Raw genomic sequence first — 13,201 nt, forward strand, 5'->3', positions numbered from 1 at the left:
TATATCTATATAAATATATATATTTGTATATATAAGGATATATAAGTACTGATATATAGTGTGGCATCGTGAATGGGAGCAAGTGGCACCTGTGACAGGCTAAAAAGTTGGCTTCTCCCATCGCTGGTACTCCCATATATTTGCCTTTGGCATTTGCCATTTGCCGGCAACGACGACGACGACGACGACGACTTTTCATCCCATTTTCCTTGTGACTCTCCTCGGATCTTTTTTTCCGTTGTTGTTTTCCCCGGCAGTTTGCCGAAGAGCTTAGTACTGCTCCCAGCCCAGTCATTTCCCATTTAGCAGCTAGCAACCATTTGGCCTGTTTTTATCGAAGAAGATACCAGACTTGCCCGGATCACTGGGGGATTATGATGAGAGAATTCAGAGCCAATGCGATAAGCGATTAAGCCGCCGATCAGCCGGCGGATGAGGAACAAGCTTACCACACGGCCCGAGGATTACCCAAGGATTCGTGATAGTGTCAGGGAAGGTGGAAAGGATCAAGTGGATCGCACTTGGAGGGATTGGAAAACATTCAGATGTTAAGTATGCTTACTAAATGGGCATGTTTATGATCTATATAATAGACTATGTATATATCTCTATGAATAGATGTCCCTATCTATAGATGTCCATGAAATACCAATGAAAGGTTTTCCAAATTGATCGAAAAATCTTCAGACGTCAGTACATTGGCCCCTGGTTAAGTCGGAAATCAGAGAATGGAAACCAGAGTCCGGCTAATTGCTTAGCCATTGTCCAAACAATGACGCAGTCGAAATGTGGAAAACCCGCCAAGCACTTGATTTAATTAGCGCCCTAATGACTTTTTACCAACCAAACAACTAAAAGCGATCGAGCCGCTAAGTCATGTCGTTAATTGCGTAGAACCATGTGGGAAAACAGGGGGGAAAGAGTTCGAAAATATCAATATCATCGCACTGGCTAATCGAGAATAATTGCCTAGTGATTTTAGAGGAAGTAGCGGGGCGAAGTGCGGGGTTAAATTCCATCAAATTTGTCAAAGGTATTAAGAAGGTAGCAAAGAAAACAACTATAGAAGTCGAGATGGCAGCAGAAACACAAGTTTTTTTTTGGCTTCTTGGCATGTTGTAAGAAATAGTCTTTCTGGTTCCAGAACAAATTATATCAGAAGTAGAATATTTTATATTTTCTGTGTGTTATTTAGTCAGAACTTGGTTAGCGTTCTTTATTAGTTGCAATAAGCAGAAGATTTTGTAGCTGTGCGTCTTGTATTAAGAAAATTAGAAAAAATAAGCCACTAAAATAGTGCTTAGCTCTGTTAAAAGTTCAAATCCTGATCCTAATATCAGGTTTGTCACCATAACTAAGCCAATAATGGTCCCAATTTGGTATCTAATACCGCGTTGAGTTTGTATTTTAATTCCTTTAAAAACTGCATTCACAGTTAAAAATGTCAAATTTTGGCCATTTTTCAGAAAGAAAAGATGATGGTACCCTTTAAAAAAAAGAGAAATTTGGTTTATCTTAAATTTTCCTTCAAAGTCGCAGAATTATCCTCATAACTAAGCCAATAATAATCCAAATATAAAATGTCATACCTCGTTGAGTTCGTAATTAAATTTCCTACAAAACTGGATTCACACCTAAAATTGTAAAATTTTTGTAATTTTTCACAAAAAAGCATGATGTTACCCCTTATCGAAAATGCAAAATCTGGATTCCCCCTTTTTCTCCCCCAAAACGATAGAATTATGCTCATAACTAAGCCAATAATTCTCCAAATGTAGAATGGCATATCTCGTTGAACTCGTATTTTCATTTCCAACGAAATTGCATTCCAGTTTAAAAAAGTAAGTTTTTGTCAATTTTTCGCTATTTTTGATGATGTTACCCCTTATCGAAAATGCAACTTTTTGTTTCTCCATTTTTGCCCCCCAAAACGACTTTATTTTTATCATAACTAAGCCAATAATAGGCCAAATCAGGAATGTAATACCTTATTGAATTCGTATTTAAATTTCCTACAAAACTGCATCCCCACCTAAAAATATAAAATTTTTAGCAATTTTTCGAAAAAAAAGATGAAAAAAAGATTAAATGCGAAATTCCTCCCCTCCAAAATGACAGCATTTTGCTCATAACTAAGCCAATAATAGCCCAAATATGGAATGTAATACCTCGTTGAGCTTGCCTTTTGATTCTTATAAAAACTGCATTCACAGATAAAAATGTAAAAAAAGCGAAATTTGGCCAAAAATTGATTTTTCTAGTAGAAACCCAACAATGTAAAGGAAAGTTAGTTTTGGTCATTAGAATCATAAAGCAATCGTCCTTTTAGCTGTGCATCTTGATTTGACTGAATAAGAGCTTGAAACAGCCAGTAAATATTATAATATTCCGTCGAAAATGGAAGTCTTGCTTTTAGGTGAAAAATGACAACAGGGGTTATTAGTTTCGAGGTTTATCTTATCATTACAATTCCAAACTATGCGGAAAAGTCTCTGGAAATTAGCTGCAGTTTGCGAATTAAAAAGAAAACTTTTTGATATAATCTCTGTGAAGAAATTGGTTTTTAAGAATCCCGATTTAATGGCAGAACTACTACCGCCCTTCTAAGCCCTATTTCCGTCTCATTCTTGACAGTCCTCCCTCATTCAGGCTATCTCTGTCTTTCTCTCACAAAAATCTGCTGGGTTGTCGCTTTTTTTTTGTGTGTGGATGTAAACACGGGGCTGGCCGAACAATAACTGTTGACAGCTCGTAAATTAATAATTTTGCACACAGGGCAGAACACAGCGACGTCGGCTGAGGGTGGGGGCGGCCGAGAAAAACAGGGCAGCGAAAAGGGAAAATGGGAAAATCGTAGGCAAGGGGCAGGGGTGCAAATTAGCCGCGTTTCCGCCTCGATCCGGCGATATATCCTGGCCCGGACAACAATGATGACAAATAACAGCGGCAGCAACAAATAATTAGAAAAATACTCCGAGCAGCCTCTGGGCCCTGACACTTTGACTTCCTGTGGCCTTTTCTTTTTCCATTCCTCCAACAATTTTCACATTTTTCCCAACCAGCCATCCATCCCTCGTTGCTCTTTGGGCCTTTGTTGCTACATTTTCACTCTCTCAAAACAAATTTCAAATCGAAATCAAAACAAAAATTTCGTTATGCCCATCACGGTGTCTTCTTCTCGTCTTCGGGTAAGGAGTTTGTTTTGAAAATAGCCGACAATAGTGCAAAAAACATAAATAGATCGATATAGGAATAGGAATCGGAATCGGAATCGGAACTCTGGCTCAATTATCTTTACTCCAATTGTTAAAGTGCCGAATGGCTAATTGTTCGATTGCCAAATTTTCAAAATCTTTGAATTGTTCGGTTCGATCTTGAATGAAGTAGCCGCAGTGGGCGGTGTTCTTTTTAGGGTTTATTTGATGAACCATGCAAATTGCCATTGATCCGTGTGGGATGTGAACTCTGGCCTGCCTGGGAAAGGAAAATCATTTGATCATTAAGGAAGTTCGAAGTTATAATTAAATTATATTAAGTAAATTGAGTTTGGTGAGTTGTTTAGTTTATAAAGAGCTCTGATGTTGGGAAACATTTGGAAAAGTCTTTAATTAAAGTTGAATTAGCTTATAAGTTTGAAAGGTAATGTTAAGTATTAATGTTTTTAAGTAGCTATAGACTGAAAATTAAGTAATTCTATAAAAGAAAAAGTTTTATGCATAAATAAGTATTAAAGTAGGATCTAAAATAGAAGAGAAGTACTAATAGTAGCAGTAATAGTAGAACTAATAGTAGTAGTAGTAGTAGTAGTAGTAAAAGTATGCACTAGTAGTAGTAGTAACAGTAGTAGTAGTAATAGTACAGGTAGTAGTAGTAACAGTAGTAGTAGTAGCAGTAATATTAGCAGTAATAGTAGTACTAATAGTAGTAGTAGTAGTAGTAAAAGTATCTAGTAGTAGTAGTAATAGTAGTAAAAGTATGTAGTAGAAGTAGTAATAAGAGTAGTAGTAGTAGTGGTAGTAGTAGTAGTAGTATTAAAAATAGTAGTAGTAGTAACAATAGTAGTAGTAGTAACAGTAGTAGTAGTAACAGTAGTAGTAGTAGCAGTAATAGTAGCAGTAATAGTAGCAGTAGTAGTAGTAGTAGCAATAATAATATTACTAATAGTAGTATTAGTAGTGGCAGTACTAGTAGTAGTAGCATTAATAGTAATAAGTAAAGAAAAAGTTTCTACAAAGAAAGTAAAATCAAAATCTCTTGACTTTTACTCCCAAAGCTATGCTACGGAGTAGGAAAATTCCCCACCAAAGAAATGACTGGCAGCTTTCCTCAATTTGTGCAGATGACTTGTGTAACTCCCAGCAGAATGACAGTTAAAAATTTCCGAAAAAGATCGGAAGCCCAATAAATGACAGAGAAAAAGCCAAATCACGATCGAAATGTCAGAGGCTGAATCAAGCTAATTTGTTGCAATGAAGCTTACAGAATGTCAAGAAAAAAAAACTAAAGCCTGTGCCGCAGAAGGGGAATTACAGACACAAAAATAATCAACTTTTACCTTGATAAAAAGGTTTTTGATTTATAAAACAAAAATATGTTAGAAAATATCAACGGAAATATCTTAGTTAACACACACATGGCTTGCCCTATTCATAAATCTAAAAATACAAATTAATTTTAAATCATATAGGAAAAAAACTCATTATTATTTCCTGTGCAATGGAAGCGGAATTGAATGTGACAGGTATTTATGGTCAGCGATCGACAGGTTCGATCACAAAAGATCCGAAATGGAATCGAATGAATGAAAGAGGGAAAATCGTGGGCAGTCAGGGGAAAAGTGAAAAGTGTGGGAATTACGTGTTCGTGGAAATCAAAGTCCGGAAAAGATCCGATCCCGGAGAGACTGAACAAAAGTCCCATTGTTCCGAAGGAAGTTGCTGTTGCCCAAGGCAAGTGTGTCAAACTCAAGGCGATCTCGATCTTGGGTCCCTTTCACCTACTATGCTCTCTTCTCTTTCACACAGTGCTGTACATTTGGCTATAGTTAGAAAAAAACTTAGAAAACTAGCCCTATTTTCCCTCAATTTCAGACAGAGTTCTTGGTTAAGATTCGACAGATCTACCTGTCACTTCCTCAGATTGTCGTCAACTACCTGGCCGCCCTGCCTCGCCCCGTTATTGCGCCTTTTCGGCCAAACGCCCCCACCCATGGGCCCCTGTCATTCCCTTTCCTTTTCGGCCTGTTACAATTTTAATGCATGTCCGCTGCGTCAAACGGCATAATAAAGCAGAGGCGGCGGATGAGGAGGAGCTGGAGCAGGGGTCGGAGACGGGGTCTACAGTAGTGCCGAAAGAATGGAAAACTAAATGCATGCATGCGTGCGTCTTTTATATTGAAATAAAATAGCATAAAAATGGGCAACTAATGAATTTTCACAGCGATTCCTGCGGGAATCGACCTTCGGCCCACTTCACTTCTGTTCCGTTTCGACATTTCCCCGGTTGCTTTTTCATACACAGAGAAAAAAAGGTGGAAGGTATTTGGTTTTCTAAGCCTAGAAAATTGGTTTATTTAATCAAGAAACAAATTTCTAAAGTTGAATTTGGAATATTAATAAAAATCATTACCAAATTTATAAATCCTTGCCAAAGCACTAGCATATTTTTCGAGTGCTTTTTAAGCAGACACCCAAGGAAGCCACAAATATACCCGTACAGTGAAAGAAAATGAGGTGGAGGAGTGTAAGAACAGGAGAGGCATTCTTGTTAATCGCCAAAACCCCGAACCCCATTCAAAGGGAACGACAACAAACGCAGCCCTAACCACCCACTAGGCTAACAAAAGGAAACTCAAACCGCAACACTCGACCACCCACCGTTCACCGCCCACAGCCCATCGCCCACCACCCCCTGACAAAGGCTATTCAACCAAATGTTGTATAAATGTAATTCAATACTTTTTCAATCTTGTTGCCGTTGCCGGTTACTTTTTCCGCTCACTGTTACACTTACAGCTAGTCACTGAAAACAATTACTTGGTTTCTTAATAACTAATCTGGTTTTTAATAATGTTTTTTTTATTACTTTATAACTAATTATGTTTCTTATGTATATCTCTAACTACTTTTACATAACAATGACTAAGGAAATAGATTTGTTTTTAGAAAATCAAAAGTTTTTCTCAGTGTCTTAACAAGTAAGAACAGGGGGGAAAATTCTGCCAACCATAGGTACAACAAATTGGAAACACATTTTACCCTCCAATTACTTAAATACAATAAAAACTGCGATTGATGTTAAGGACATGGTGGTCTGGTTGGTCCTGATAAAGTAAACTGTTTTTAAGGGGGCCAAGATAAGGCCGCATAAAAGATACGAGATGGGATCAAATTTCGCAAAAACTAATGATTATGATTGTAAGATTTGTAAGTTTAAGTTACTTATTTGTAACAATTTTACTTCTCAAATAGGTAAACTAGGTAAATTATTACTATTTTAAAGATAAAACTAAGGTAAATGCGGTAAAGCAACTTTATACTCTCCTAGAATGCCAAATTTCTAATTGTTTAAGAAATGCGAATTTTCTATATGTTAAATTTGTGTTATTTGTGTTACCCCTTGCTGTCATTTTGTCAGTCTGTCAGTCGTGTCATTCACGCACGCTTCATGCCAACAGGTCTCTAATTTCACCTCGCCTGTCTGAGCTTTCTTTCCCAAACCAACTTGGTAGAATGCACTGTGTCCCGGTTTTCAGTTCATGTTGATGTTAACACACTTGAAACAAAGACAGTAACATTTTATATAAACTTTAAAAATATGATCAATTTAAGATTCCAAAATCAAAAATTCTAAAAAAGACTGTTTTTTGGTAATCCGAAACCACATTTATTTTTTTTCGAAATCAAAGCTGAATCTGTTTACAAAATGTTCAAAGTGTTTGCCCTCTTTCCGTGTCATCAAAATGGGAAAAAGAAGAAGGAGGATGCCCCTGGCTTCAATGGCCACCCCACCTCCCGCATGTGGCGGAGTGAGGGGTTTTTGTGAGCGCTAATAGATTTCCTATTAACGGGGGTGGGAGGAAATGCTGGGTAGGCAAGGGAGGCGGCGATGGTGCACCGCACCCGTTCACACGCATGACCGAATTCCCATTTTACGCCCCGTCTCATCCACGGAGCAACGGGGCAGCGGGCCAAAAGTCCCAGCGGAATCGATGCCGCATTATTATTATCATTATTAAAGGAGTCGATATGGCGATGGCAAATCCGGGCCAATGCGAATAATATGCCACATGTCCAACCCAATTCATAGCATCTCTCTTTTTCTCTCTATATAGATAGATATATAGTTACCGCCCGCCTTGTCCTGTCCTGTTAACAAAAGCCACAAGCGGCGACCGCAATTTGTATCTCGTGTGCATTTGCACATGTCAGTATTGAAGTAGCCAAGATCTGCAGTCAAGTTAAATGGGTTAGTTACCGCTCGGTTACGCCTTTCTAGTTTGTAGGCCAATTAAGAGTGTATATAAAATTATATACCAAAAAGATTCACCTAAATTATTTCCCCATTAAATCACAACATCGCCTGCAATAACAAACTAAAATAAATATTTTCAGAGTGGTAGTTACTGCCCCTAAATCCCCCCCAATCTGTGCAGCCCCTTTTCATCCGTTTGTGCGCGTTTCTGTCTATTGAAACAAATTGTAATTAAATGAATGTATTCCATGGCGCTGGCGAATCAAGCCCGTAGGCACAGGATCTCATTCTCTCATTCCCGGGATGGGTGGGGTCACCATGTCAACGGCAGCGGTGGCAGGTGGAAAGGGGTCACTGAGTCGCTGTGGCCGCAAGCATTTTTCCACTTATCCGGGATTAGTAAAAATGCCACATTAAACTAAGTAAACAATAATCATCAGTCGGTATATATCTGTCAGGCTGGATCAAAAGGTAACAATAACGACCAACTCAATCAGCCAGATAGCTTGCAGAAATATTTAAGAAATACGCCAGTGATTAATTATTCATTTAAAGCTGGCCCAGAGTGCTAAACTATTTGGCTTGCATGAATAATGAGCATTTTGTGTATAAATTGCTAGTTTGTATGGCTTGTTTTACTTGTTTTTCGGATATAAAAATATTTAATGTCCAAACTAAACTTTTTCTCGACAAATTTATACTTTTAATTTATAAAATAAACCTCAATCAATCTGAAATATGGGATCTATGATAAGTCTTATTAAAGTTCTTAACCAAGACTTGACTCTGCACTAAAACTAAATACTTGGGACCTAAAATATCCTTAGATCTTAACCTTTTTTAAAATATTTTCCTTGGAAAATGTAACGTTCCTTATTTTATCCGTGTTCTTAACCTTAACGCTCGTTCAACCATCCTGGTTCGCAACCGTATGCAACCTATCGATCTATCGATCGTGAGACCAATCTATTGGCGGCATCCGCGCTCACAATTGCCATCGCTAGTGTGTTTTCAGCGCCTTTTTTTTGGACCAACAATTTTGTTGGCGAAAAACAAGCGAAGAATTTGCTAAAGAAAAGTGAGCGGCCGGACACAGAAAGATAAAACAAGAGAATGCCTGCCGGCATTGTTAAGACCCCGATCAGTGGCCGGGCGAAAGATGGAGCTGTGGCCAAGTCTGCAGAGAAGACGGCGAGTGGTGGCAAGAAATTTGTGCAAACGCGTCTGCCCTTCAAGTTGATAACGCCAGGCGGTGGGGCAGGAACCCCCTCCGCGACATCCGATGCCGCCACTGTTACTGTGATCTTGGATGAGGATGAACCTGCCGCTCCTCGCAAACGAAAACTTTCGTACACCGATGAGACGCCACTGGAGGGCACCGGCAGCTCTGCGGACCAACTGCGCCGTTCGAACAGCAAGGAGAACCTTGATTTGGGCAGCTCTATAGCCACCAAGAAGGTCAAGACCACGGATGCTCTGGCTGAGGATGTCATCGAACTGGATGATGATAATAGCGATGAAGAAATGGCTGATGCTGTGGCGGAGCCGGTCCGGGAATCTAAGGAGACCAAGACCAAACCCAAAAAGCCAGAGCCCAAGAAGGACTCGTCGACACCCATACAAATCAAGCTGCCGTTGGTCAACAAACGATCCAAACGAAGGAAATCATTGAAGAAAACCGATGAAGCATTGGACACATCAGCCAAGGATGCTAGCAGGACGGGCAGTGAGTCCAGCGATGATATAGAAGCTTTGGCCGAGGAATTAAACCCTCAAAAGAAACAGAAGGTACAAAAACCCCTGGAGAAATCCCCAGAAAAGACTCCTAAAGGCAAAAAACAAGAGGAGGAGGTTAAGGAGGAAAAAGAGCCCAAGAAGACTGGCAAGGAGTCCAAAAAAGAAACCCCCAAAACCACAGTGCAAAACAAAAAGAATGATCAGTCTACGATAGATCTCTTTATAGCGAAGAAAACGGACACCAGCAAAAAAGAGAAAACAGAAGTTAAGGCTATGGAAAAGGGCAAGAAGAAAGATGAAAACGCTGATGATTCCAAGACAAAAGAAATTCTTAAAAAGGATACACCGAAAGCCTCGGGGAAGCCAAAGAAGGAGGAATCAAAACCAGTAGAAAAGAGGAAGAAAGAAATAAAGTCGCAGAAAGAGAAAGAAGACTTACCTGCCGCCAATAATCAAAAAGAAACAAGCAGGAAGAGTTCTAACCCACAAGATGCGGCTAAATCGCAGAAAAAGGGCGCGACTAAGAAAGATGAGACGATCAGTAAGAAACCCGTTGAGAAGGCCAAAAAGCCAGAGCCGTCTAGTGATGAAATATCAGACAAAGAATCACCCGAAGCTGTTGAAGTCTCTGTGATCCTCTCGAGCAGCGAAGACAACAGTTCCAGCAGCGAACACGAAATGGACGTGGACACTGATAGAGCTTCCGCACAAAAGGAGACACTTCTCCACAGGAAGAGTCTCCCGGAAGCAACTGATGCGCAGAAGGCACTTACACCCAAGCAGCAACGACTCCTAGAGCAAAGAAAAAAGGCTCGCGAGGAAAAGGAACAAAAACTGGCGGAGGAACGTCGCTTAAAGCAGCAGGAGAAGGAGCAGCGTGAGCAGCAAAAGAAACAGGAACGCGACGAAAAGGAGCAACAGCGAAAGCTGGAGAAGGACCAAAAGGAGCAGCAAAAGAAGATGGAAAAGGAGGAGAAAGATCGCAAGCGCCAAGCGGAGGTTGACTCCAAGAACGAGGAGAAGCGTAAGCGGAACGAGGCCAAAGAGGAGGTGCAGCGCAAAAAGGACGAGGAGCGTCGTAAGAAGGAGCAGGAACGCGAGGAGGCAGAGCAAAAGAAGAAGCGTGCCGCCGAGTCCTTCACCAAGTTCTTTGTGCCCAAGCAGCCTAAAGCCGGCTGCGGATCCAATAACACATCCTTTCTGGAGCACGAGCAAAGTAGCTGCGACAGTTCTAAAGTCAGCAGTCAGACACTAGCCTTCCGACCCTTCCAGGTCAAGGATGACATGCTCCTGGCACCCGTCGTACGCACCTCGCTCGGCCAGGAGCAGCGATCCCAGCTAGACGGTCTCTTTAGGCACCGGGACGAGGAAGATGATGATGATGAGGAGGAGGACATCATTAGAAGGAAGCCACCTAATCGGTCTCATCTGTATCTCAGCGAACTGAGCAACGGACGACGGGAACCGCTCAAGATGCAGCGCGATGCCAGGCTAGAGAGGCGCACCAAGGATGAGGAGGAGGACGATGATGTTCAAGTGTTAGGTTAGATTTCTTAGGATTTTAGCTGATGTACCCCTACTGATCGAGTTTCTTTTTAGATGATCTGGGTAATGCCGGTCTTCCCATCGAAGAGGAGCAGCCCAAGCTGGTAGCCAGAATGCGGGCCAAGTTTCTGAAGTTTGCGGACAACCGGAGGCCACCGTACTACGGTACCTGGCGCAAGAAGAGCAGCTGCATATCTGCTCGTCGACCTCTGGCGCAGGATAAGGTAAGGACTCTTGAAATATAAATATAAGATCACTTTATTCATCATTACCTTATTTCCTAGGTACACTTCGACTACGAACTGGACTCCGATTGCGAGTGGGAAGAGGAGGAGCCAGGCGAGTCTCTAAGCGCCAGCGAGGACGAAAAGGAACGCGAGTCGGAGGAGGAATCCGAAGAGGAGTACAATGAGTGGTACGTACCCCACGGCCATCTCAGTGACGAGGAGTTGCAGAACGACGACGAGGAGATGGACGACGGTCATACGAGGGAGGCGCAGAAGGCCAAACTGCAAGTGCTGCAGCAGGAGTTTGCTCAGGAGATGAAGAAACAGACGAAGAAGATCAAGCCACGTCTCTTAGGGCCCGTTTGGCTGGATGAGAATGGCAACAAGTCGCAGCTGTTCCCGGCAATCTTTGCTCACACCATCGACATGTACGCCTGCTGGCAAATAGAGCCGCTCAGCCTAGAGCCCCCTGCCGAACTGGAGCGTGAGGATCAGCCGCCAGAGCCTCCAGTGCCGCTGCAGCTAGACGATTGTCTGATTCAACAGCTGGTGCGCTTAACCCATGGCAATCGGAACTCCAAGATGTTTCTGATCAACGAGTATTTAGAGTACCTGAAAAACCACACTGCTGCCCAGTCTACAACAACGATCCTGCCCTCGAAGACTGTGCTGCGCGAAAAGATTGAAGAGCTGGCCAGCTGGAAGACCGTTGAGCTGGGCACACCCGAGGCGGCCGCCAATGCCAACAGCGCCAAGAAATCCAAGAAGCCTAAGAAGCGTCTTTGCTGGGTGGTGACCAACGAAATGCTAGAGAAGTTTCAGCTGACCGAGCTTCCGCTGCAGAACGAATGGGAATACACGCTTACGCCCAAGGTCAGCAAAGAAGCGCAGCACGAGCTGAGTCCGCCAGCAGACGCAGATGCCAATTCATCGCTTAATATGGCATCGGGTGCGAGCTCAGCACCCACAACGCCAATCGGTGGACCGGCTCAAGCAGCACCGGCTAGCAAAAAGCGAGCCACCCTGATCATGTCTGTGCCCAGGGATCAGCCAATTCCCACGGCCACCAAGAACAAGCTAATCAGTCAGTTCCTGCGACGCCAGAGCGATGCCAGCAGTCCCAAGGAGCAAAAGAATCAGGAGAAGCCACCGCCCGCAGTTAGCGATGATGTGGTCTTGCTCTCGGATTAGGCTTAAGTTAACCCAGCTCCCAGAACTGCTGCCACTGGTTCGTGGGTGTTCTTTTTACTGCTCTAGGCGTGTATTCAAAATATCCAAACATTATTTTTTTTTTCGGTAGATTTGCTCGTAAGTTGATTTAATTTTTAGTGTTCGACTTGTATGTCCTCCTCAGCTATAGTCCCCATCCTCATCAGGGATATCCCCCTGTCCATCATCCATCATCCACTCACTCATCTGTAGATTTATTTAAGAGAGGTTCAGCGAAACAAGTACTCACAAACTGTAATTATCTCGGTACGTTTCGATGGCATTAATGAACCATCTATACATATATAGTATATATGCAATAATACATTAATCGATTATCTTTTATTCGATGGCAATTTTGGGTGTGGCATGGGCGTAGAATTAATACTTTTCAAAGGGATTTGTAGTGTAAAAATACTCATTTCTTTTCTTCAATTTTGAAAGGCATCGACTACTTTTAGTCATTTATAAAGTTGCTATTATATTAGAGCAATGATATGATATGTCTTTTATTAATCTACGATTAAGTTCTATATTATCTATGACCCATATATTATTTAGAAAATATATAAAAAGATTCCTTTAATTCAAGGTTAAATCTACCCCAAAATGTTTACTTAAAATTCGATGAGCAAACATCCATATTTTGCTATAAAGATAAATCTATACAAGATCATATTTAAATTAAATGAAAACCATAAATTCATTTTATTTTTAAAACTTGTTTGTTTATTCTTTTTGCCATTTTCGTATTGTTTTTTTGTTTTCATTAATTAAATTAATTATTAAATATACATTTAGTTAAGATTCCCGACAAAAAAATTACCGTGGCTGCATTATATAAGTGAGAGTGTGTGTGTCTGTGTCTAGTGTGTGTGTGTGTGTGTGGGTGTTGTCATTAAAAACGTGGACGTGAACGTGTCTCATACAATTAGATCTGCAAGAGTTATCCCATCTACATTTATATACGATTATCCATTAATTATTGCTATTGTAATCGTTGTTTAATT

General features: G+C 41.2%; 1 protein-coding gene across 1 annotated transcript; it reads left to right on the forward strand.

The window, feature by feature from the left end:
• Positions 1–8,482: 8,482 nt before the first annotated feature.
• On the forward strand, positions 8,483–12,522 carry LOC108118094 (chromatin assembly factor 1 subunit A-B). The gene is made up of 3 exons (XM_017230647.2): positions 8,483–10,753; positions 10,810–10,979; positions 11,040–12,522. Exons 1-3 carry the CDS (start codon positions 8,587–8,589, stop codon positions 12,171–12,173), a joined length of 3,471 nt encoding a protein of 1,156 aa, XP_017086136.1. The 5' UTR covers positions 8,483–8,586; the 3' UTR covers positions 12,174–12,522.
• Positions 12,523–13,201: the final 679 nt, after the last annotated feature.

The sequence above is a fragment of the Drosophila eugracilis genome, unplaced genomic scaffold, assembly GCF_018153835.1.
Source record: "Drosophila eugracilis isolate 14026-0451.02 unplaced genomic scaffold, ASM1815383v1 contig_498, whole genome shotgun sequence".
Taxonomy (NCBI): Eukaryota; Metazoa; Arthropoda; class Insecta; order Diptera; family Drosophilidae; genus Drosophila; species Drosophila eugracilis.